The following is a 26,811-nucleotide window of genomic DNA, read 5'->3' as shown; positions in this document are numbered from 1 at the left end:
AGTCCCCTTTTCCTTTCCCTTAACAGTAGTCCCAAATTACTTGAAAATCAGAATGGCAAATCTGACTCCAGCTACTAGCTTCAGAAACAAATCACGTTATCAGCATGTGGAGTCACACCTGCACCAAAGGCATGTTTGCTTGGCCCATCTGCATGCAGCATTTCCCAAAACAAGTTATTTCTCATCGTGACAGTGCAGGCAAGCTCCTTTCGGAACACGCTGCAAAGATTCACTCTAGTGCTCGATTTTTTGGTGTAACTGCTGCACTTCAAATCCAGGCTCCGTATAGCCCCATATTGAATTTCTCCAGCTTCTGACAAAAAACAGAGTATTTAAACATAGTATATAATGACTTAATATACCAGTGATGCATCAGACTTCCCATATTTAGTCCTCAGGATCTAAGCAAAAGACTCATCTTACTCCCAGCAAAATGCTTTTAACCTAGGAGGAGAAATTAGCAACCCTTAAGTGCATGATTGCCACCTTCAGATAATTATTTGTGATATGAGCCAGTGTTGTTTTCAATTACATTTCTTTAATGAGATGCATCCTTTTAGCCCAGTTGTGCTGGCACAGTACAGTTTTAGGAATAATTCTCACATGTCCTTAAGTTTCTTCAGTATATACTTTAATTCCTTAGGTGACAGTCCTGTCAGACTAGAAAAAGAATTACACAGTAAACAAACATCATGATAGGGCCTTCCATTTTCCCTGCGTTTGATCAGCTCTCCTACGCATTAGCATTGATGTCGTTCCCTTGTAATAATTCAAGTCCTTCTCTAAACCATTTCCTCCTACTCTCCCTATGCAAGGAAATATTTCAGCCCTTGTAAATAAACCTGATCATAGCTGAAGATGAGTAATATTTAGTGTGACACCAGAAACAGGTCTCATACTCTCAGCCTGTACACAGCTATACACAGAAGCTTCAAAACCATCAAAAAAAAGCACAAAAATTCAGGTCATCTCCAAATGTAGGAAATCCGTAGTATTAGACTCAAATTCATGGGCACTTATATGTAATAAAAATCTATTTCAGTAATTTGAAAACATTCCTATTTTATAGCTCCTCTTGAAATACTTATTTTTAAACAGGGTAAATCTACAGCGGAATAATTAAACAAACAAGCCCAGGAGCATTATCAAATGCTTTTAAAGCTCATGTATTTGTGAGAGTCTGTAGACATCAAATATGACAAGAAAAAACATATGTCGTAGTCCACGAGAAAGGAATTGCCAGCATTTGTTTGTTCAGTGTTTCAATCAACTAAAACGTGCCTATTCTTTAACCGTATTGACGTTACTTTCATGGCAAAGCACGATGCCAAGTACTACGTGCTATATACACACACATGCAGTAGTTTTATAATTAAAGCAAAGATGGTTGCAATAGCTTTCAGAATCCATGCCAAGGGGCACCCAATATTCCCTGCTGCACTTAGCAAGAGAGGGCAAACTTTTGCCTTAATCAAGTTACCTTGTGACTACAGCAAGAATGACCATACAGTGTGAAGGCTGCACATACCTCCTCCGCCCAGCACTCCAATGCAGACACAAACAAACCCCTTTTTCCCTACCTTTACTGCACTTTTCCCTACCTTTAAGCCTGCGCTGACGTGAGGAGGTAGGTTTACATAGCTGCGGTGGCTTTAACTACCGTTAAAAGCAGCAATAACATCAGAAGTAGTGGCAGACTTAAATACAGGCTGTGAAACTGCAAAAGGGAGTTTTGGATGCAGTTTGCTGTCACCTCTTCCATGCAACCAGCATCTGGGCCAGCTGGATTATAACTGTGCGTGCCCACACAGAATAGGTTAGTTCCTCTTTTCCCCCCTTTCACGAAACTCGTGAACAAAATAAAGGGGAGATGAAAAAAGCTGCTTTCCTGTTTTACCAATAAAGGCCAAGAAGGAAAATCCTGAGTGGCCAACGTGAGCTTCTCTCACCTCTTTCTCCCTGTTGAGCAGCACCAGCTGGCTGTCCGTCAGGATGCAGTATTTCCTCTCCCATGTTGTCGTTTCAGTGTAGGGGGACTGGCCGCAGGACAGTCTGTGTGTAGGTGGTCCTTTCACATCTGCAAACAGAAAACCGCGACGCCAGAATCATTAGCATGTGTCATTTACCTCCTTCTTTGCTTTCGTGGTTCTGCAGCTAAGTGCGAACCAAAACTGCAACCTGTACTTGGCAGTGCCTGTTTCAGCATATTAAAAACCCAAATGCTAATCCTGGGAGGCACCCATGTGGAAGGCTACATAAAGTACACTATGAATACTTATTTATCTATAGCGTGACTTACAAAAATGGCAAGACCCGAGATAAATATAAATGTCTTTGTCAAAGACTGAAACAGAAAAGACCAAGAGCTCTCACGCAAACTTCATCTTCCCTCCACTCCCTTCTCAAAAATGTGGTTAAGGGGGTAGGGCCCTGAATGTACCCTAAATCTTAATAAACTACATTATTTGAGACTAAGGATAGAGAGACATAGGAAGGAAAGATGGGGATCAGGGAAAGCAGGCTTGAAGAAGGGAGGGAAAAATTCAAAGGGATGAGCATTTAATTGAGAAGGGCTCACTAGCATCTTTTGGTAGGGAAGCTTTTTGATTAAATTGTGACAGAGAGGACTCTTCCAGCATTTTCCTTTAGCCACGGCCACTATGGTGACAAAAACTCAAACAAAAAACCCCAGCAAAAAAACCAACAACAATATAAAAAAACCCAAACCCAAACAAAATCCAACTTGTTTCGCTCCCAGTGCTGATCTTTTAAAATTTATTTTAAAATCACTTTCCCTGAAGTCTTTCAGGCTTGAGCTACGTATCACATTGTGCCTCTCACTACTGAAAAGTTTTCTCCCAGGCTGGGAAAGGGAAGCACACAAACAAGCACAGCAGACAGACAGACTTCACTGCCAAGCAGCCAAGCCCAAAAGCAGAGAAAGCCGCAGAGCAGCGAGGTACACTGTCAGTGCTATGAGAAATCTGGGTGCAAAGAAGGCCGCCCAAGAAATTCAAGCATGCAGTCAACTTATAAAAATCTCTTTACAGGAGACAGAAACGCTATATGAATAATAGGAAAAGGGATGTATGCAACAGAGCCGTGGGCAGCACCATTCATACAAACTTAGAAAACAGTTTCAAGTCGTGTCTTTGTAAAGTTTTGGGATTAAGGTCTGGTTGCTTTGTAACATTAAGTTTCGGTTGTATCTTGCACTCCGGCTTTAGACACCTTTACTTGCGTTGATCAAAAAAAAAAAAAAAGAAAATCAGCCATTTTCAGTGTGTACGCTGTAGACTCCTGAAATCCCTGAACTACCTCTAAGTGGTTTAAAAGACACTGCAAAAATCACGGTACTGTCAGGGGTTTGCTGCGTAGCAGCTCAGGACCTCCTTCAACTACTTCAGGAGCCCATTAGGCAAAACGGGTGTTTAAAACCGAAGTGTTTTGTAACATTAACTTCCTTTTAGTACACATTCTAACCCAGTGCTTGGACAGAACTAAGCACAGATGCTTCTTGTAGCTTCTACCCAGCTTCACCACTAGAGGCCAGTGAATCCTCAAACACCCAGCACCTTCCCAGCTGCAAGGAGTGCTAGTCCCAACCCAAGCATTAAAAGTTGAGTAATGAACCCCTCCAACTGTCTCCAAGCCTTGCAGACCCTATGTATGCCAAATCCCACCTAATTATTAAAAAAAAAACACCTCCAACACCTTCATGCTCTGTTCCTGCATATAGTAGTGACTTTGCCTCCGCATTGAAAGGAATGTGTCAACTTCTAAAGCCAGAGAATGAACTTGAAAGCTGGCTTTCAGTACCTAGTTCAACCTCATGTTGCATTAGGATTGTTGTGATCATTCAGAAGAATGCTTGAAACAGGCAGTCTGATACCTTTAAGCAAGAAGAGGACTGCATGGCTCCTACTGCCCTGAATAAGAAAGAAATGCGCCTTTGCTCCCTTAATTTCAGGTGAGATAATTCAAGGAAGAAGCTGAGGTTCAGAATCAGGCTCCACACTGCTACTTCTCCTAACAAAGTTCGGTTTCCAATAGGTATAAGCAATGATGTGTGTCTCAAAATTGCCCAAAACTCTACTTAGACGTAAGCATAATTAAGGGAAACCACCACAATCTCCGTGAAGCAAAAGTGCATTTGTGCAAACTCCTGGAGCACAACAGACTCTCTCACGAGTTACATATTTGTCCATCTTATAGACATTAACCCTCCAGGTAGATTTTTGGCACGACTTCAACTCACAATATCGTGGTGTACAACCCAAAACCTAACCAAATGTAAAATAAAAGCACTGTTGCTCCTGCTTAGACCTTGGTTTCCCAAACAGCAGCACATGAACCCTACCCGCATCTAAGCAAGACAAACCTATGAGCGATGGGCTGACAGAGGGAAGACGAGCGAGGAGGATGAAGCCACGGGCCGCTTGCATGAGTGTGCAACAGAAATATGAAGAGCAGAGCTCTGGGGATCTCATCTCTTGGGTAATGAAAGCACATGATACATCACTGAGGGGAAAAAAGGATGAAGGCGTGCCCCGTCCTGCTCACGTGGGTGGGCTAGCAGCAAGAGAGTGCCTCCAGCTGCTATGCCGACTGATAACCAAGTAAACTATGTTTTGAAGTGTCTCATGGCAAAAGAAAACTGTTCTGGACTATTAGCTCCAACGCAGAACCTACAGTCACGACTCGCCCAGACCCAAAAGATTCTTGCGTTATAATTTCTGCTAACTACAGGCCTTGGCAGGATACCATCCAACTGATCTATGGGCTGCACAAAGGAATTAAAGTACAGAATGGCTTCTTCCACTGCAATAACAACTCCAGGACTTAACTGAGTCATCAGGCGCTGCCGGCCAGCCACGGCTCTGCTGCCAAGTGGGTTGGCTATGTCAGAACAGCTTTCCACAGGCTGCTGGCAGAGTAACGTGCCATCTCGGTGTCTGGAGCTGTCAATCACCGCTAGAGAACACCGCAGCATTAATATTTTGTGTTTGTATTGGTATGCTTTTGAACATGTGTCGGGACACAGCCCCGCCACCCCTGCGGGCTGACCAAGCGCTCTCTTCAACAAAGAAGAGCAGTTGCAAGCTGTTTTTCCGATGTATCAGGTCCCATAACTTCAGTCCTCTCCCCGAGGCTGATGCCGCAAGCCCATCTTGCGAACAAGACGGACACTGAAAACACATTGCAAGAAAGCGTGCTGCAACAAAAGTCGCAGTGTAGCTTTGATGCATTTGTACCACCTATTTAATTATTTCTCAGCTAGTCTTCCTGTGTGGTTGAACTCTTCGGAGCCTCTCGCAACAGCTGTAACTTCAAAACTTATTCTGAAGTATGTTACCAGTTTAGACTGAAGACTCTTTGGGACTTTACACAGTATCATATATACACTCTGTCGCTTCACAAACCCTGTTCTGCTTTCCGGCACTCTTCATCTTCAGTTGTCATTTTACGTTCTTGGCTCCAACTTTTCACGTGAGTGTAATAAAACCCACCGACCTCTTCCACTAATGCCCCATAAAACTGATTTACAACCACTGTTTGAATCACTATGGAAGCGAATGGCAAAAAGTCCCTGTGTAACTAGGACCACTTATACTTTTGGGAAAGACTGAAAGTCAGGGCTATCCTTTCTCACTTTGGGGCTACTATCTATCAGCTCATACAAGAAGGTTTGTGCTTTGGAGGGTAACTCACTGATGCATGTAATTTTGGACAGGAGCTGGAGCAGAGATCAGGGAGGTGCATCTGAAAGCTCCAAGTTTGCAGATGTTAGATGTGGGATGGGCTCACGCAGCCACACACCTAAATATGCAAGTACTGGTGACAGAAGATTTCTTTCTCTGGTCTGATGCAACCCTTTCCATTCTGCATCATTACAATGAGGCATTCAAGCAAGCAGATCAGTTAGTCTAGCACAGGATTAAAGGTCATGCCTTATGTGCCTTCAAATGCTAATATCAGTTAAGTAACAGCTTGGAAAAAATCCTCTTCTCGGTACATCCTCCCCAGCTGAGCTGAGAAGAACATTGCTGCCCGCCTGCCACATCCGACTTAGCTGAAGGTTGGAAACTGCGTTGTTTTTCCTCGGGGCTCTGAAATGCCATTAGGCATGTTATAAATATCCACAAAGCTCCCTTTCTCTCAGCCAAATGACAACTTGTACCTTATTATTCTTTAAGTACAGAGCTTATTTAAAAAAAAAAAAAGGGGAGGGGAGAGAAAGGAACATTTATGCAATAACCACATAACAACAACAAAAAAGTGTTGACTGGTGCAGGGTGAGGGAACAAGGAAAGAAGCAGCCAGTGCCAAGTTGATCCCCACAGAAAGGGTAAGACATTTTATGAAAACTGACGGCAGTTTAGTATTATTTAGGGAGTAGTACTACTGCTATCAGATGGGAACATTTCTGAATCCTCCGTTGCAAGTATGCAACAATTCCTTTTTTTAAAGTCCAAGTGCATTCGCAAGTGAAGAATACTTTCCAAAAAGCAGGCAAATGGGCAGAATCAGAAAATGATTTCCAAGAGATGACAAGGGCTCCAGTGTCATTTAGTCCCCAACAGCTCTTCTACAACCAGAAGGCCATCTCCTTTCCTTTCCTGAACTAGTGAAAAGTACAGAATTAGCAGAAAATCAGGCCAACAAAACGACCTTAAAGGTAAATTCATGCCTTCAGTCTCTTTGCCAAAAAGCGCTCTCTACCTACCATCAGTAAAAACACAAAAATAAACCTCCATCCCAGTGCTGACAAGAGCCCCCCTGGCATATGTCAAAGCTCCTTTTTTTGAGCCACACTCTTCCCATGGTGAAATTAAGGGCTTACTGAAGTACTTGCCAATTTTTCGTCAACTTTATTAGGGTCCGTATTCTGTTCCTAGTATTTCCAATAAGGAGCTGCCAAGCAGCTGCGTAACTAATGTAGTGGCCAAGTTTGTGTGGAGGGGGAATTTTTTTCCCCCCCGAAGAGAGATTAGTAGGAGCCCTAACACCTTTTGACAACAGGTCTGCTTGCCCAATGTCAATGTTTTCATGGTGTTTTAGGTACTTACCATAGAGACGGGACTCAGAACTTGAGGTAAGTGCTGTCGTCTGAGAGCTTGTCGGTACCCCAACCTACCCAGCTGTGCGTGAGCATGCAGTCCAGTTCCAATAATCATCAGTTTGAACCTTTATTGAGCAGTTGAACAGAAGCTGAAACTTCAAGCCTTACTATTGACATGAAGCTTCAAAGACAAATAGCAATTAAAAGTCCTTCACTAAACTTACACCATCTCTAAAGGCTGATGAAGCTCATGATTCAAGGGAAAGATATGGCAGAAAGGGAAATACACCGTGTCTCAACACGTTTCGTTCACTTAAACCTGCATCTTGTAATAAGGCAGGATTTCTGCAAAAGAAGTCACTAAGGCGAGTGAAAATAAACAGCACCAGCACAGTTACGTGACATACAGCTGTGTGCGTACCTGCAACTATTTTAGACAGCTGTGTGACACTCAGATGAAGATCTGCAGGATCTGGATTTAAAACACAAGAGAATCCAAGCGCCGCTACCCTGAGAGCAAGCACAGGCGTCGGAGCAACCCTGTCTCAGCTAGAAGAAGGACAATCTCTCAACATTTACACAGAGCAGACGACGACAGAGGTCACTTACTGAGGGTCTGCTAGGAAAAGCACAATCAAGACAACTTCCACTTTCTCTCACGCTGATATATATAGCTTTTGTTTACATTTCTTCTTTCTCAAACCAACTCCCAGCCATACGCAATGGTTTCTGATCCAAGCAGGACTGTAGACAGGCACTATCAGAAACAACTGTTCAAAGAAAACCTATCGTGATGCACAAATTCACTTGGGAGATTGAGGGGGCACTCATCCTTCAAATTTGTACGGACAACCACCACAGTGTCCCAACACAGTACATACAACCCTCATGACTAATCATATAAGACGATAAGGAAAATTCAGCACATACTGTGTGCGGTAACACAGAGACTCACATGCTACAGAGGAAACATGACACTCTTAAGGTTAATTAATTCTTCTCTGAATCACAACACACAGAGATATGACCAGTACACATTACAGAAATAAAACCATTAATCCTGCTATTTTATTTCAAATCACAACGTGGGCAATGACCGTAGGTTTTCTAGGAAGCTTCTTGGAGCTACTGTGAGATACAGCATTGCTCACTTGCTCCTCTAAATCACTGTGTGGCGCGGCTCCATTTCAGTTAAGCGGTACCTACATTTTCGTGGTCAGCAACAGATCTCTCTGGTGAAGTAGGTGTTATTTTAAGTGTAGAAAGCATGAGCAGATCCTTTGGGATGAGAGGCACGCTATTTATGTAGGATGTTATTACAGAACTAAGTATCTGGTGTGAATTCTTTCTGTTATATTTAATAGCCACATTCAACAAACTTCACTACACATGCAATGACCAGCCCTAGATTCAGCTGAATCCAGTTGCTCTCCTCCAGCAGCTGCGTGCAACAATAACCGAGTTCTTATATGGAAACCTAATATTGTGGGTAGGAGGTAAAGCAAGCTTAGTCAAACCATCAGTGATCTCAAAAGCTCTCACACCAACTGGTTACAGCCAAAACGCTACCTGGAAAATCCATTCTACACAGAATAAAGCCATAAAAGGCTTAAGTAGGTGAAAATGGTACTTTAGAAGCTGGCAGAAGCCATGACCAGCACCATGGCTTTCTCAGCTTCCAATGCATTTGGCACTGCAACACAAATTCTTCACAAGATTTTTCTAGTGTAGGCCAATCCTGCCAATCTAACCTATTAACTTTCCACTAGTCTTTTATTGAGTGGCAGTGATCAGGCACAGCCTAAAAACTGGTTTTCCATTATCCCAGTGGAGAACCTCATAAGCCACAGTCAGATTCTTGTAAAAAACTGTTCAGTCAGGTGCAGTTTGCGTGCCCCGTACTCTCACAGAAATATCACCGTGGCAATTTTTACACTTACTGTGTGTGCTTCCATTTCCCTACCATCAGTATGCCAGCTCTGGGTGAAGGAATGTCTTAAAATTTAGAGATGAGAAGCCTGAAGGCATCTGCTGCTCACTGCTTATGGGTAAGGTTTTGAGGTTTTTTTCCCTCCTCTGAATGAGGACTGTGCATCTCTTCTGCAAACAGATAAGGGCACAGCTTTTTTCCACCGGTTGCTGGAAGGCTTTGATGAGATCTGTGATGAGGTGGGAGAAGAGTCACCTTTCTGCTCTGAATTTCTCACGTGCAGCAGTCTCGCCTCAACACAGAGAAAGCAAGACTAACCTTTAAAGTTGGAAGAGTGGGCATCAACATTTTGTCCACTACCAGAGCTACCAGCCAGATTCTTCAATTTGCTACAGATTTTCTGCATAAAAAATAAATGTAAGGTGCAATTTTTATGTGGGAAGGTCTAAGCCATCAGATGAGTGAATACCTAATAGCCAGCCAAGCGCTGTCTCCTTTGCAACCCAGCAGGAGACAAAATACAGAATGCTACTGTTCAATGAACCTGGCATCTCCCAGAAGGATGAGCTCTTCCTGCCTCTCCTCTCCGCTGCTGACATCATCCCCACCCCTTCATTCCTTCCCTAGGAGAGATTTGACTTGTTTGTACAAGAGACGGCCGGCAGCGAGCAAGGTACAAGCAGGCTCACTCCCCCAGCTGGGCTCCCCGCCGGCTCTGCCAATTTAACTTGGTCCCGAGTCAGTACATCTGCCCTGTACTTGCAACGCCGCCACTTTGCCTATCAAAAGCTCAGGAGTTTTCACACCAAGGCTGAGAGTACAGTAGAGATCAGCCAAGATTTCCCCCTTCATTTCCCCGTAACACACGCAATTCAAAAACCAAGCCTTTCCCAAGATCTGTGCTAACACATCTACCACCCTCAGCCCCCAATATTTGCTAAAAGGGCTCAGTGTTCCCTGGTACCCAAGCGCTCTGCGAAAGCTCGAGAGCACAAATTCAGTTAGGCCACAACCATGCAAGCAGTTTCACCGAGATTTTCTTTTCAATAGGGAAAATCATGGAGTTGTTCCAAAAAAGAAACCGCAAGTCTTAAAATCTTACGAGTAGTTTAGCGAGCAGATGCTGAGTGTGCCAACAGTCTCGAGCTTTCTTGCAAAGTCCTAAAAAAACAGAGCTAAGGAGCTAGCAGCAGAAGCAAAAATTAGGCACAAAGCTAAGGCTGGCCTGGCAGGGGTAATTCTGATTAGAAAGCAGAAAGTTGCACCAGCTCGCTGTCCCCACGCAGCTTCTTTGAGCAAAAGGTGTGGGAGCTCTTAATAGCAGTTTAAAGCTCCCAATTAGCTTGAACACTGCTGAGCTCCTCTAAGCTTCTTACGTGCCGCACAGCCGATTGCTAAACTTGCCAAGGGTAATTGATCCTCGCTGCCTTCAGCTGTGCCTCTCTCTCCGTCCCTGTTCTCATGGTCTGTACCCAGCCAGGTTCATGAGAGACAGCATGAAAGATGTGTCTATCGGGAGACATCAGCACCTTCGTGAATGGATCAACGCCAGCAACCTCAAATCACGCAATCATCTGCACGCTTCGTAGCTCAACAAGTGGAACCAGAAAACACAACCCAGTCAAGGTGGGGACCTTACAAAAGACGCAGGTGTGCTGCATGCTCAGCCCAGCCTCCCATGCGTGCCTGCAAACAAGCAGCTCACTGTGCAGCCTTGTACATCTCATGACATCACCAGAACAGAAGCTGCTATCTGTGTAAAAACCAATTTGGTTCCCAGGATACCTAGGATTTCAAAGAACCCGCAAGTTGCTCAAAGCCATCGCTGTGACCCTTCCTACAACACTAAGCAGGTTTTCCTTCCTTCTTATTTAGTTCTCGTTCCCTGCCCAGGTCCACTCATCTTTGCTCCTGAATATTAAGTACATTTTTCTCTCACAGTTAAGTTCCCACTTGGCCTACAAAACCTTTTTGGAATCTCAAACCAGAAATGGTTGTTACAAACCTGTAGAGAGGATTAGAAAAGATTACATGCCCCTATTGCATAGCTGCCAAGTTCCGAGAAGATTCTCAAGTGACACTTCTCCCTGAAGCAAGGGGAGGCTTTGGTGAGAGGTTTAGGAAGTGGAAAATGGAGAATAGCAGAAAAGTTAATTATTCGCGGGTGAAAAAAATCTGCAGTTTTTCCTCTTAATTTATGCATGACCCTATTCTTACCCAGCTCTATACCCTTCCCCTGTTCTTTTCTCTGTAATGCTTGCTCTCACCGACGCCTAATCTCCATCTTCTAGCCTCTTCAGCACCGAGCGTCCAGACTGGGTTGTCCCCTCTTAATTCTTTATTCTTTGCAGCAGTGCAGGAAGAAGACTAGAGGAAAAGCATCCTGAGCTTAAAAAGGACCTTGGCCCAAGGCAGCCGTGAAAAAAACCAAACCAAAACGATTTAAAAGCAAACGCTGCTCAGTTCCTGCACATTTTTTTGGGCGCACAAAAAAATGTACTAGTTTACTTGCGGTCAAAGCTAAACATACATGTACCACAAGCAGTGCACGGACGTTGGCAAAGCACCATTACCAAAGGTTCTGCCCCCACAGACAGCTTTACCCCCCACCCTTGCCAACGAGGCATCAACCCACTGACATTCATCTGTCACAGACTGTTTCAAGACAGCAAGACCCTTTTGCTGCCTTCTGCCAGGTAAAGGGAGGGAGGAGGCATGGGAAGAGCGAAGGCAGAGAAGCCTTTCTGTGGAGACTAGAACTAGCCAGAGGAACAGACAAGGTGATGAGATAGTGACCACAACAAGTTCAAGAGGAACAACCGAAAAACAAACACACCGTCTTTCAGGCTTTCACGTGCAGTCTGAATTACACCATGCATGCTGCTTCTTTTAGAAGATTTCATCTTTGGCTTTCCTTCAAGAAAACCGATATATTCATTGTCACTGATCTGAACCATCTCAGCCCATAAACTCAATTTCTCAGAGCAACGGGCAGGATTGATGCATTCCCCTCCCCTTAAACCCTACAGAAACACAGCCGCTGGGGTTTGAAAAACAACCCTACCCGTGTGTGGTGGTTTTCATGATGAGAGAGAAGAATAAAAGGAAAATAAAGACTAAAATAAATCACAAAGCTCTCAAAGTGATGTTCTCCCATACCTAGCAGTTTCAAATGCTCGGTCCCCCTGCCATCACTGCACAGCCTGTTGCTGCTGTACGCTTTTAGCTATTTTCAACCTGAACGCTTCTTGAAGCCTGAGTGCACGTGAGTGATTAGGGACTTCTTTTGGGCTGGGTTTTTTTGCCTCAACAGACTTTTGGGAAAAGAGAATATAGGAGTTCTGACCACCGCTGACGTCTCAGACAGACAAGTTTATTTCCCTTGTCAAAGAGGGAGTTCCCAAGGACACTAAAATCTACTACAATATGCATTTTTTTTGCATATTATCCAGGTCATTCAGGCATACACGCTAAACTTAGCTTTCTTATTTTAACCACTTAAAACAAATGACTTTGTAAGGGACCACCTCAAGGGATTCAAATATAATGTAAAAGAAGCCCTCCAGTACTCCCCATGCTATTTAAAAAGACTCACTCTGCTTCCTTCTGGCATCTTCAAAATGTTTTCAGAAGAACCTGGAACCAGCTATTATACACCAATTTGCTGATTTGACCTACTTAAAAACAAAACCCCATACAAAAGCACCAGAACGCTCCTCATTCCATTTTTCTCTCTAATGTCTGAAAAGTCTCCATGCATTTCAGTAATGCAATGCTAATATACAAAAGGACTGGACTTTTTTCATCCTTTAAAGATGGTTCAGACACAAAACTTTAGAGGAAGGAGACCAGATCTTGCATAAATGCAATGGGGATTCTGAGCCATATTTAGATTTATGCAAAGAGATGTCTTATTGCAAATAATCTGAATCCCACATTTAATCCAGCACAGCGAGGTAACAACCTGTAATACCTCTTTTATCAGCTCTACTCTTTAACCTTTAGTTAAAGGTTATATGAGGTTAGTTTCCCTTTGTAATTTAACCCAGATATTGTACCTGGTTTTAGGGAGGGAAAGGTGGCTTCGGGAGAAAAATCCACTTTGCTTAGGCATAAGGAGGTCACCACCAATTTGGTCAAGGCAGGACACTGAGTCGCTGGCTCAGGAGCCTTCTGATCTAAGTATTTGCAAACCAAAGCTCAATTTTGTTCCGAAATTTCAGAAAACAGCGGATGATTTCTCTCTTCTTGCTACTCTATATGACGTTGAGGGAAAATAACTGAACGACAGTGGCAACATGGGAAGCTTTAACAGTGCCGGGGCAGAGAAATTGCAAGTGCTGAGCTAACACTGCGTCAGAGGAAATTCATTCTTGCAGGCCAGCTCGGTTCGGACATCTTAGCCATGCTGAGATCAAGGCTGCCGAGATACCACCAAAACAGGTGGAGCAGGTTTACTAAGCTTTTGGCAAACCTGAATAAGCATGATTAATGTATCCTTTGATGATGGGCTAGCTAATTAAAAGGCTCTGTAGTGCAGTATTTCAGGTATTCTTCAGCTGGGTTTTCCCTCTACTTAATGTATTTCATTCTCTCTCCAGCAGGCTAGGCTATGAAGAATAAAGGCAACCCCACATCCTCACCCCAAACACCCTCCACCCTAGAGCCCACACCAACTTAGTTTTTCCTCCTTACACTTGCTACGTTCCCCAAAACCTGCAAAATATAAAGCTTGTGAGGACCACACCTTTCATTATTCACTACACTGCTTTTCACCCGATTGATGCTTAGCGTTAATGCCACAAATCCCCTAAGCCCAAACATGCGCTCCCAAATGTTTTCCCTGCCGTATGTTTTGCAAACTGACATCACGAAGCCCCCACAGCAAATCCAAACCCCCTTCTATCAGAAGGGTAAAGCCACAGGTGCTCACCTCCAAAATCCTAGAAGGAGAACAAACGAACCCAATAAGGATAAATAACCAGTGGAGAGAAAATGTCTTTCCTGCAGCAATGCTAAACAGAAATTTGTAGGTCACAGCCTTGCAGAAACAGGCCTGATAACATCTAATTAGCAGTCCTGCTGCACAACTGCATTTTGTAACAGTAAACCCAACCAGACCGGGAGGAAAGGGAGAGGGGAATCTTTATATAAATATAATAATTTTCATCCAGTTTGAAGAGATTTGCTTTATGTTATGGTTTTGTGGGCTTCCCCCCAGTAGGAACAATCAACCCACACAAGTGATTTTATGAGTTATTACTGAAATTCATTTCAGTCCTATTGGGAAACAATTTACAGGGGCAGCCCAGATTTTTATTAATTTATTTTTAAATTGAAATACTAAGAATTCTGTTTGCTGCCAGAAGATGGGTGGAGAAGGTAAGGAAAGTTCACATACCCAAGAGACTATTAACTAGAACCAACTTGGACAATACATTTGAGAAGCATTTCCTTCCAGCTACTGTAGATAGCTGTCCTTAACATGCCTTTACTTAAGCAGCCAATTTTCCACCACTGAGTACAATGAGATTTCAAAACACACACGAAATCAGAGTATAAACAGACACAAACATCCACTTAGTGATATAACAAAAGAAAATATGGGGCAAAAAACTTGAGCTTCTCTATTTTCTGCCCGTTATAAAATACCTTGGCATTTTAAACATACTCTGCTCCATGCCCCTGACTTTTTTTTTTTTTTAAGTGACAGTATTATCACAAAATACCTTGCTTAGCTGTCTTTGCAATGGTGTTCTCGACCAAAAATTATTTCTGGGGGTTGAGGGATAAATTCCACCCAGTATTATGGCACAGGGAATCGAGTTTGGGATGAAACAAGCAGCAGCTGATAAAGCATGAATGAGGCTGCAGCAGTAGAGCCAACGGGAGGGAGCGGTGAATCAGGCAGACGTAGTCCACGCTAGCAGTACAAAGCAACAACATTTAAAATACCTATGAAGATCTTGTCACAGGCAGCAGAAATGACAAACAGATGAGAGGCAGCGCCACAGAGTGAAAGATTAAGGAAGAACTCCCATTCTTCAAGAGTTTTAGTTTGTTAAAGACAGATGGTGCTGCTTCCACACCATTAGAGCAGGATGGTACCCTACCCCCCCACCCCGATGGATGTCAAACTTATTTTTGTAAATCTCTGGCGATAAAAACCATGCATGGCATCTTGTTCATTTCCTCCTTACTACTCAGTTTGCCAAAAACTTTAAGCTCTGCTTTCCTTGACACATCTACAGACCAGTACTATTTGTTCTCCTCTCAGTGACTAATGGCGATCATGCACATCCTTTGTCTTTGTAAAATCCTCTTTTAACAACAGTATGAGAACTGAAAATGATATCTTGGTACTCAGGAACAGTTTTGCTAGTCCTGAAACAATCAGACATGATGATGAAAAGGAAAAAAAAAAAAAAAAATCTATTTTTTCTTTCCCAAACTCTCATGTGATTGAAATCCATTAAAATGCAAACAGGCTTGAATTTTATTTTATCCATCAGTGACCACACTTCACTGTCCCTGGGCTATGACTCTCTCTTTGTGAATTCTCTGCACATAAGAGGATTCAAACTCTAGGTTTAGGAGCAATCAATCTAGTAAGCCTTGCTAAATATATATATATGTGTGTGTGTATATCTTTTATAATGATCTCCATTTTTCACATTGATTTACATTGATCATTAAAAGTACATTCAGTTTCATGTTTGCTCATCTCTGAATAAACAAAGCGAAGGCTGTTGGGTATCCAAAGACAAATGAGACATTACAGATGTAGACAAAACCTATCATCACCCTGAAAGCATTTCTCTTTGAAATTATATAGCCATGCAGAAGTTATTCAGAGCTGAGATTGCTGTATGTGTTTTCAATTCAGCCTGCGCCTGTTGGGTGCAGGGAGGGAGTCTGATGAGGCTTTTTTCCCCCCTCCGCATACTTGACGATTCAGAAACATATGATTCAGTAAGGGTGTTTTTCTTCCCCTTGCATTCTATAGTTTCCGTTCCTCAGGATAGGTTCTCCTTAGGTTCATATGTTTAAGTTTGTACATAGCATGCCTACCTGGAGTTTCGCCATTAAAATAACTGCATCCACATCCATTTGAACATGTTATTCCCCATCAAGCACAACCATGTAAATCAAATATAGTCAGTGCACCAGCTGGGTTCCTACTGCACAGGAGTATTTCTTTCTCATCTGCAGACTTTGTCCTCTTTTGCCTCAGCAGAAAAAAAAATCCCTGTTTCAGGGACATACAAGTGTGGAGTTAGAAATTATAGTTTCCACAGTAACAGTAGGAAGGTGTCAGAAGTCTGGGCACATATGCTGCACAGCACAGCTAGGCTGTTTTAGAGCTAGCATCCATCAAATTCAAGATGTTACATATGCACACAATAAATTGCTTTGGTTGCTGCGCAAACACAAATTTCTCAATTAGTACATTTGAGCCATTCATGTCTTTCGTTAAAGTAACTCAAAACTCCTGCTCTACACCTAAAATTCCCCCCCCCCAGACAAACCCAACGGCATTTTACAATTATATTTAAGGGCCTTCACTTCTGTTTATAGACATGTAGCATTCACAGAAAGCTCAGAAGAAACTCCACAATGAAGAGGGAAAAACATATTTCCTGGAAAGAAGTTTTCCCCTTTTGCAGCTATTAGAGTGTATCTAAGCAGGAGCTAACGTCCTCTCATTATAACGAGCTCCTCAGGCAGGTTTTGTGGCAACCTGCTGCTGCGGAAAAGCCAGCTGAAAACTACCTTGTTAGCACAGCTGAAACAGTGGCTGCAGCAGTCACCTAGCTGTATGAGGGACAGGGGGGAAAGTCATTAGGGGTGCTGTATCGGATACGGGTAGACCTAAGAGCTAGCCAGCGCATGGAGCAGTGCCCGAGCGGAGATGCCTGGTTACCGGGAGCGCAGAGCTGCCCATCTCAGTCCCTCCAGCATGCCCAACCCCAACTCGTGCTCACTGGCACCTAACACGCGTACAGGAGGGCATCAGCCTGATTTTGGACACATACAAGATTTGTCTCTGCAGGACCAAGATAAAGAAAATTTTGCACCATCTTTTACTGACAAGTGTTGGTTTGCTCTTTCCTTATTAATTATACACACTGCTATCCCACTGACTTTTCTAAGTACCAGGCCAACTAGCTCAGGCATTTCCTTGAGGTTAAGAAAATGCCTGAGCTATAGTATACAGTTAAAGATATATAAACCTCTTAATCCCTAACCCCACAAAGTCACAAGGGCCTCACCTCTCACCCTGCCAGAGTATTCCACACTTTCCTAGGTGCCCCATGCTTTTTACAAGTCTTCTGGATTAAAAGGCTTTTACTGACACAGGTCATCTCTAACATTGAGACATGGTAAATCAGAGTCAAATCTTCACATGACAGTGACACATGCAAGCAGGGGTGGAAGTCACGGTCAGAAACCATGAAAACCAATGTCGAGATAAAACAATTCAGCTCTGTCGCGGCAGACTCGAATGATTATCCCTTCCTCTCCCATTCCTTTTCAAAACTTCATCTTATTTTTGGTAAGAATTAAGTCGCAGTATCATTTAGTACTACCTCAAGAAAGGAAAGGACTGCATTTCAAAACATCGGTGGCTTGAACCACACTCGTTTTATCAAGCTCCGGGAGGACTGACAGGAAACCTACAGCAAACCACACTGCAGCCAGAAACCTGCCCTTGCTAAGCACCACGCACTCAGCAACCCCAGCCTGAAATTGCTAGCATCTCAGTGTATTAAGCATGCAAGTCTTCATCGCTTAATAAAGCTCGCAGGGGAACTGGTTACTAAGACAGGCTATTTATACAGGACACAGCCAATATACTTGATCAGTAATGTAAAAAAAGCGTTGCTTGAGTGGAGATGACTGTAGGCAACAGGGAGCTATTCAGATCTGAGTATTTACCTTCCTTCCCTCACATGCAGCTTGATCAGTGACACTACCTGGAGAGGTGTCGCTGACAAAGCCTCTTCTCACATAACAAAGGCAGCCAGAGCTAATAAGAGTTATAAGATAGACGGAGACACACTGCAAGAATTTAAAGTTTGGCAGATTTTTCTGTAGTAATTTATCAAAACTGCTTGCCAAAGCATCTGTGTCACTAAATGACTGTTAGAGGAAAATTGCTCTTAAAAGTCATTGCATTGACAAGGGCTTTTATTTTTTCTATGAAAATGCATTGTAAGCCCATAGATGTAAGTAGAAGAAAATATATAGCAACTTAGCTGAAGACAAGTGAGATGCAGCTAGAAGTTAAGACCACATCATCACAGAAGTATGCAATAATCTCTGAAGATTTTAAGGTTTTACTCGGGAATATTTCGAGTATGGGATGCAGGAAAACACTTCTGTTCCTACAAAGCATGCAAAACCAGCTAAAGTCAGCCATAAAATGAATGAGCAGGTCTGGTTACAACTTGCCATTGGACTTGGCAGTGTACTTTGTTGCATTTCACTTTTTAGCAAGAGGGATTTGTCTGTGACGAGGGGAGACGGAGGACGAGGAGAATCAGAGAGCTTTGTAAAATAAACAAATCTCCAGAACTAGAGTTCAAACCCCATACAAAGACAAGAAGCTATTAAACCAACACGTAACTCTGATCCCCTAGGTCTCAAACCTATAGACAGCATCAATAGCTATGTGTGGTGATAGCTGACAAAAATACATGCATCTGAGCTGGAAAAGTGCGTTTGCTTATTACCTGTTCTCACACGCCACCGTCAATAATCTGGTTCCTCTCTGCATCAGTTTTCAGACAAGTGGTTTTTGAGGGGGATGCTCCGATACCCAATCTACACGTTAAAATGACCAGCATATTCCCCATAAGGAACAAAGACAGAGACCGGCTGCTCTCTAAAACATGAGCTTCTTTGAGAAACTAGCTATTTCAGCAATTTTTTTTTCACCTTCCCTGTGTGAAATATTTTTTAACTTCACTTGAACAAGTGGTCGCGTAACTTGTAAAAAGCTCTCTCGCCCACAGAAGACCAGATGTCTAGCTTCAGCCTTCCTCTCAGAACAAAACCATGCAGGGGACAGTTGGTTTCAATGCTAACATGTCAAGAGTTTCATACATTAGCCTGTTGTTTACATCAACAGCTTCCTTTAAACAAGTGATGTTTTACAGGATTATGAAGCATTTATTTCAGAAGAGTCTAAAGAGTCTCTTGAGTAACTACCACAGAGAAAGTATGACCACAGAAAGGAAAAGGCTAAACGATAATACAAGTTAATCAGTTAAAGCAAGCGATCGAGTAACACTATAGTAGAGCAATGGTATAAATAAGGACACTGAGATAATCTTGTGCATGTTTGTTTACTTCTAAAATGCCATTGCTTTGAGTCCTAAATCACATACTGTTAGCATTACAAATCTACACCATTCATTATTTGGAAAAAACCCAAACACCTAAAACCCAAATACTTTCCTTTGGGTTTGTTATTTTAAGGAAAAAAGGGTCAATGTGCCTAGGAAGTGCTCGTTGTGTAAGCACGCAGGCAATTTTCATCTCGCGCCAAGTTCCATTACGGGCAGCATTTGTGGAAATGCAAACCAGGGAGCTTTGCCTCAAGAAAATTTTACCACGGCAGAACTTACCCTCTCGCTAAAGGCTCTAAATGTACACGGCTACATGAGTTAAGGTTCCCATTTCCAGTATCGAGTAAGCTTAGCAGGGACCGAGTCTTCCGGGATAGCTGAACCACTTGGTACAGTTCCCCCTTCTGTATGCTCCGACAGCTGTGCTTTAGGCCTATCTTTAAGAAGAATACAGAATTTTGAGAAAAGCCTAACACAGTTTCTTTCATACTTCCTAAGCCTGGGCTCGCTTACCCCTCAAGCAAAACAGCAAGGACCAGCTGCCCTCCTGGGCGGTGGGGTAGGTGCTGACATGCCGCAGACACCCCCTAAGCCATGAGCATCTCCCGCTGCCCTCCCGGGGATCCTGCCCCGTTGGGTCTCGCAGCTGAAGTTTCTCTTTCCGGAGACTCAACAGTCAAAACACGAAGCTTTGCCAAAAGACTCCAAATCCAACTGCTCCAGGCGTAGCTCCTCCTCTGGAAAGCGAAGACTGTTTTTCCTCCTCCAGCCACTTCCTTTCGACCCTGTCTGGCCTGTTATCAAAGGAAAAGCTTCTCCCACCGAAACCCCAAATCTTTACTTCACCGGGAGCCCTTTCTCCTAATCTCCACACTTTCACTCTTTGGCTGCCTCTAAGAAAGCTGCATCTCTTCAAACCCCTATCTCCCTGCAAAGAAAATACAGGAGACGAGACATCTCTAGGACACAGTTACCTTCTCCTTAGACAATTCCCACGCAGTAATTTCTCATGATCAAGGTAATCACAGATAATATTCTTGCAAGCACCAGCTGTCAGCCTCCTCTGCACAAGCAGCATAAAGTACAACATCCCAACAGTCCCACGGATACAAAACCAAGAAAAAGCAACCTGGAATGCAAGACCCTGCCATTCACTTGCCGTGATTTCATGAGTCAGAAAATAGCTCTTACAAATGTAAATGTCCTCATTCATCCCACTGAATGTTAATTTTTGGATTCAGACAAAATGGTCTGGGGATTAAAGAAATTAAAATCAACAGTCAACGCCGAAATGAGCGCCACTACCTGCTTAGAGACACCATTCGTTAAGTGTAATTAAAACCAGATAAGCATAATTTTATTAGCTTCAGATATTATGGCTAATTATTTTGTGTTGTGTTCATAAATATTCAGCTGAAGAGTATTAGCCTATTGCCCAGATTAAACATTACAATGCTTGGGATGAACCAGGCATGGCTCACTGGCAAAAGGAAATACTTCAGGGTGCAGGGTGGTGGTGGGGTGATTAAGTGATACTCAAAAGCTGTCAAATGCCAGAAACGCTCCTGTGTGCATCCCCATCCCCCTGTAATTTTCAATATACCATGTAACCCAACATTTACTACCACAAAGCCATACTAGACTTTAAAAAAGACAGACTGATACTGGACTGCAACGTGTTATTTTCATAGTTATAACTCTACAAAAAACTACCGTCATTTTAATGCAACACAGGGATTAGGTACAAGCAGCTACCTCGAATCTGTTCTGACAATTAAAGGTGAATGAGTTTTAACAGTAAGACTATACCTTGCAACGAAACATAGGGGATCATAGCAGAAGGCGTATAAACTGACGTTTGCACAGCACTTAAACAAACACAGGAATTACAGAATAAGCTCAATTGTGTAAGAGTTCCCTAATAAAAACCCCACCAAAAATAAAGTACTTAAGGGCAAAAGAGATTTGGGGATGGAGGAACGTGAGTCAGTAGAAGAAATTCTAAAATGAGAAAGTGGTTTTAAAAACATGAAAATAGAAAAGCTGCTCCAATGAGTAATAAATACTAAACTCCCATCTCAGACAGGAAGAAAGAGTTTTGTATTTTGGGAATCGCTGAAATAAACTTAATGTGGAACTGCCTTGGCTTTAATTTGAGTTATAAATGTGAAAATACAAATCTCTAAATAAGTTTATATGGAAAGATATGAGTAAGAAATAGAATTTAATGAATCTAGACTGTAAAGATATTAAAAAGAGCACAGAGTTTGAATAACTTTAGTGAATTATAAAAAACCCACAAACAATTCCAGAAGAGCAAGGATATAAAATATTCTCTCTCACTCTAGGCACAAAAAACTCTAAAAAATGAATTAAAGCATGAAATCAAAATTAAAAGACTGAAGAAACATCTCTATCCAGGTGAAGAAAGAGAAGGAAATAATTCTGAAGAAGTGTCTTTACAAAAATTGTAACAAGAGAGCCACTGTCAAAGCCAAATGCACACTAAATAAAAGAAATCAGTGTTTACCCTCTCCCTCCCCCAAACCAAAACAGAGATACCCAGGGAAGATAGAGGTAATTGATTCTACTGAAGAATTATTTTGTCATCAATCTACAATTAAACTTGCACTGCCCTGAGATCCAGATAAGAAAGAACAGTGAAATAAATGTTATCTGAGAACTCTCTCAAAAAGCCATTCTCAACAGTGTTAAAGGGTCACTGGTAATACTCAGAAATCATAAAAAAGGTGCAGCAGCTCACCTACAACCCTTGGATCCAAGGCTTTGTCTGCATAGCTCCTTCCTTATCTTGTTTCTACTGAAATCATGGCACGTTCACAATCAACAAGTTTATCAGAATGACAATTCTCCTTCCTCAAGCTGGTACCTTTACTAGAAATTAAAATGTTCTTAGATTTCTTAAGTTACAAATAATAACTTGAGTGTAAATCCTTTTACCTTCAGGCTTTACATATGCTAATTTAAACGCTGGTTCAAAGAGCCTGGCTGTAGAGGTGGTTAGAAGTCAGCACATGGGCACCAGAAGCACCTCATTCACACCCAGACCTGACCCAGGCTTCTCCCATGAAGACCCACGCAGCACACTGGGAGAGAGCTCTGCTCTTCCCACCGACCATCCGTTCCGTCTGTCCTCTTCCTCCTAAAACCCATGCTGTAGTGTGTTGTGGAAAGCATGCCCCACGCATCAGGGAGCCTTGCATCTCGCCAGAGCTCTGGGCAGAGCCAGAGGCAGCTCTCCCAAGGTTCAGCATCCTTTCATCACCGAAGAGGCTGAGTGAGTCCTTGCAGTAGGGATTTCTACAGCCCAGAACCGGTGAAGCACTGTCTGAACATGCTTCCTAGACTGTGAGACCAACTGGAAAATATTTATCCAGGTTTTTTTGGGGTTGTTTTTTTTCTTCCCCCTTTTCTTTTAAAATCTCACGTCCCTCTTCAAGCTGCCAAAAAACCAACCGATCCTCTTTCGGGAGGTAACCATTTCTTGAAGAAGGGAACTGCTCTTCTCCCTAGGCTTACTTTAAAGATCAGTAGCAAACTCCACCAACCGCTATACAAACCCACGCAGATGATCCAGCCTCTGCGATTCTGGTGCAGAGATGAAGCAAAACACAAGAGGCCAGGCAAGCGTTGGAAGGAAGATAATCTTTTAAAAAGTTGATTATCTGCAAGTATCTCTGAGGAAAGTGGAAATACTTTTAATGAAGTGAGCTTGTGGCAGTGAAGGGCTTGGCTCCTTGGCCAGAAGAGAGACAGAAAGCATGCCTCCAGGTTCCCTTGGTTGAGCTGCAAAGCACGCCTCTTCCACTGCATATTTAACAACACAGAAAAGGTCCTCTTGGGTTTGGGTCATAGTGACAAGAATTTCTGTCCAAACAGATGTTTCCTGGGGGGGTTTTGATCAAGCTTTTCCAAGTTAAACTGTTTGCATACTTTGAGAAACGCCATGTCTCACCATCTCTTGGCTAGTGAAGGGCCTGAGCACTTTTACCACAGACTTCAGTTGCCTGAGGATGCCCAAATTCTGCCTCTCTTGGAGAAGAAAACAGAATCAATTTTCTTGGATTTCTCCTTGAACAGTAGGCAGGACTGTAGGCATATGAACATACCTTCTGCCCGCTCAAGCTCCAAAACTGTCAGTGCACAATTTGGTGACCTCGTCCCAGAACTGAACTCCTGTGGCATTTGGATGGAGAACAGAAGATTTGATCACTTCTGAGCATCTAGACCGCCACTGAAGAACACGACAGACTAGGTGTATTTCTTTTGCCCCTTTTGTCTCCAAGTTACCTCCCTCAGACCCAAGATCTTAACCCCAGGAGCTCACGAACTTTGCCACTGTTTTATCAGGTCTCAGCCTACGGTACCATGTGGGGCAGGAGACTACCCAGCAGCTCCAGCTAACTCTGGCAAAAGCAACTCTTCTTGATGGAAAAACAAAACCAGTGATAAGCAAGTAGTTGTCCTATGCCTATATAGGCCATATGGCAGCATGTCTTACAGGGTGAACTAGTTTTCTTAAACCTAAGCTGTTGTGTATTTGAAGATCAGAAGCTGAACCTTTGAAAAGTCAAAGGCTGAAAAGAAACTCCACGGAGGTGTCCATCCCACCAAAAGCTCTGCAGTCCCGCAACAGCAGCCCAAGCAGGACCTGGCTGTTTCAGGGGAGCTTGTGGGTGACTGCATCAACCTTGTTTCCCCAAACACCTTTCCAGCTATGACTTCCTCCCTCGAGAGAGTCTGATTTTTAATCTAGAGTCCCATTGTTCTTCTCTCAGTTCCTGAACTCTGATTCTCTTTGCAAAAACAGTTTTGGCAGGCTCAGACAGAGGTTTATCTGACCCCAAAGAGCCAAAAGGCTCTGTCATTCCATAACTGACATGAAGTATTTACCAAGTGGTGGCTACTCACAAATAATCCTTTTCCTCCGTTTACTTTTCATGCTACTAGAAGCAAAGCATCCCAATAACCTAGTCAAGTGACAATACTTAATTACAAGAGAACCATTCGGTATCAAAGTGCACCAGAACAGAGGGGAAAAAAAAAAAGGAACTACAGCATGCTCTGCCCTTCGTATACTGTGAGATTTTGATCCAAAACACTTAAATCACACAGAATACCTTCCCAAGATAGCTTGCTGACGTACATTGGTGGGCAGAAGAGACCAAAGAGGAAAAACTGTCCCAAGCAGTCTGCAATAGTAATTCAGCTCCCAGGAGGTCTCCGCGGCAGTGGGAGCCTGCAGTAGAAATCTTTGTTTCTAATATGAATGATTAGAGGAGAGAACAAACAAACCAACCAACCCCTTAAACAAGACGTCTTCAACAGAAAAAGAAAAAAAAAAAGTCCCATCCCTTCGTTTTTTCCACATATTCCATGCAATTTAACAAGCATCATCAAGCCAAATTCCAGCTGAGAAAGGTCTTGGAGAAACACTAATCAGTGACTGTATATAACTAGGCTTGAACAAAGTCCTCCTTAGTTATTTTTTCTTTTCGACCATTTGCTTTAAAGCAACGTGACTGCTTCCAGTAGCGAACAGAAGCCTGCAAGGGACATTCCACTGTGACTGAAAGACTGAATACCCCTGTAGATCAAGTATATTCTTCTTTCACTACTACTACTACCACCACCACTAAGCTGAGTTTTTCTGAATACTGATGACTTGTCCAGCAGTCTCAACTGGATCCAGATGTTATCAGGCTTTTAATATGATAATCTGGAAGACTGTGGAAAGTCTTGAGGTTTTGGGGAGAAGGAAGGTTTATTTTTGGTGGTTTTTTGTGTGCGTGCTTTTCAAAGGATCAGTTACTTGATTCAGGCTGGGTAGCCCCCCAGAAAGTTACAGGAAAGACTGAGAGAACAGAAGGCAAATTCCTCCCTTTTTCCCCCTTTTTTTTTTTTTTTACCCCCCACTTTATGAGCGTTGTTCTCAGCAGGGCAGATTTAAATGAAATCTCGGACTGGCATCTTGCTGACCTCAATCCCAGCTGGCTAAACCTTTGCAACACTGCTGTTCTTGGCATCTACCCGAGAGCAGACATCAATTTAGCTGGTTGATTACCAAACTGTGAGTCTGGTATGAGGAACTAAATCTGTTCCACTGTCTTGAACACTGTTTAAAAAGACAACTTTATTTCTCTCTCTCTCTCCCCCTAGTACTTCATTTACAGTAGCAGGCTTGATAGCTCCATCAGGGCACTACAACGCTGCAGAGGCTACCGTGCTTGCAGGGCTGCATACACCACATGCACAGCGTGCATTTGAGAGCAAAATCCTCCTGCTTCCACCAGAAGATGCTTGTTTTAAAAGGACCTCCAAGTTTTTAAGCATACGCCAAAACATCTCACACCACTTCCTTATCAGGAAAGGCCCTTTTTCAGTCACTTGTATTAAATTCAGATAGAATATCAGAGAGTTGCCAATGTCGTGTTAATAGAACTAAGTTAAAAAACAATTTAAACAACTCTTCTATGTCCCAAAGAATGTCTCGCTACACTCACCTGTTACACAAAACAGAAGTAGAACAAAACGAAAATGAGTTCATTACCTGTACTCAAATCAATTTGATTATCGTCTGTCTTCCCTTTATTTACTGACTCACTGCCAGGCTCCCCTTTTCGACTCATTATCTTTGAAAAACCACTTGAGAGAGAGGAGAAAATGCCACGGATGAAATAGCCCTGCTGTTCAGAGTCCACCGAACGCACGGCTTGCAGAAATGGCTTTGCATTCCTGTTTCCAACGTGTGGCACGGGTTCAGACAGAGATCGGTTGAAGGGAACCCGAAACGGTCTAGTCCTTCCCTGGAAAAGCATCTCCGTTGGGTCTTTGTGGAGATCATCAGCACCGGTTGCATCCACGCTTCCAGAACTTTTGGCAAGATCTGGATCATTGCATTCCCCACTCAGGCTGCACGAGTGGTCTCTTTTGCTTATCCTCCAGGGAAGCCGAGGATGCGTCTGCCACCTGTATGCTCCGAGAGGTTTCTCTGGGTCAGAACTCATTTGCTTATTCACCTTCTTGCTTTTCATTTGGTGGTACCAATGATAGTCCTTCAAGGCAGCAGTGCCAGCATCTTGTTCTGACAACGATCTTCTGAAGGTCCTGGGAGAGAGACTATAGTGCTTTTTGAAAGCACTCATTTTCCAGCCCTTGAATTTCAGCTCTTAACTTGCATTCCTTGTCGCTTAAGGAGCATGTAGCTGTAGTTCCTCACTCACCATTTTAATGCCCCAGTCACTCTGTTCACCGCTGTGAACTGCAAGACAGCAGAGGTTCTTCCTGAAGAGCCTAAGCATCAATCCCAGAACCAGGTATTTCTACATCTCAGCAAGAAGGATGCGTCCTCACCTCTAGCAAGACTTCTAACAGCACATGAAGCCTTGCTAAGCTTGCTGCCGCTTCCTGCGCTGTCACATTTCTGCACCAAGCTTTCAGGA

The 26,811-nt window shown here is 43.0% G+C and overlaps 1 protein-coding gene across 1 annotated transcript in view; it reads right to left on the bottom strand.

The window, feature by feature from the left end:
• The window catches only part of RASAL2 (RAS protein activator like 2), a 127,130-nt gene extending 100,616 nt beyond the window's left edge, over positions 1-26,514 (bottom strand). The window contains exons 1-2 of the mRNA XM_059821596.1: positions 25,920-26,514; positions 1,950-2,077 (exon numbers count right to left, since the gene is read on the bottom strand). Coding sequence (XP_059677579.1) covers positions 1,950-2,077; positions 25,920-26,514 — 723 coding nt within the window. The remainder of the gene's footprint in view (positions 1-1,949; positions 2,078-25,919) is intronic.
• Positions 26,515-26,811: the final 297 nt, after the last annotated feature.

The sequence above is a fragment of the Gavia stellata genome, chromosome 10, assembly GCF_030936135.1.
Source record: "Gavia stellata isolate bGavSte3 chromosome 10, bGavSte3.hap2, whole genome shotgun sequence".
Lineage (NCBI taxonomy): Eukaryota > Metazoa > Chordata > Aves > Gaviiformes > Gaviidae > Gavia > Gavia stellata.
Note: the sequence above shows the minus strand (reverse complement) of the source record. Positions and strands in the feature narration are given on the sequence as shown.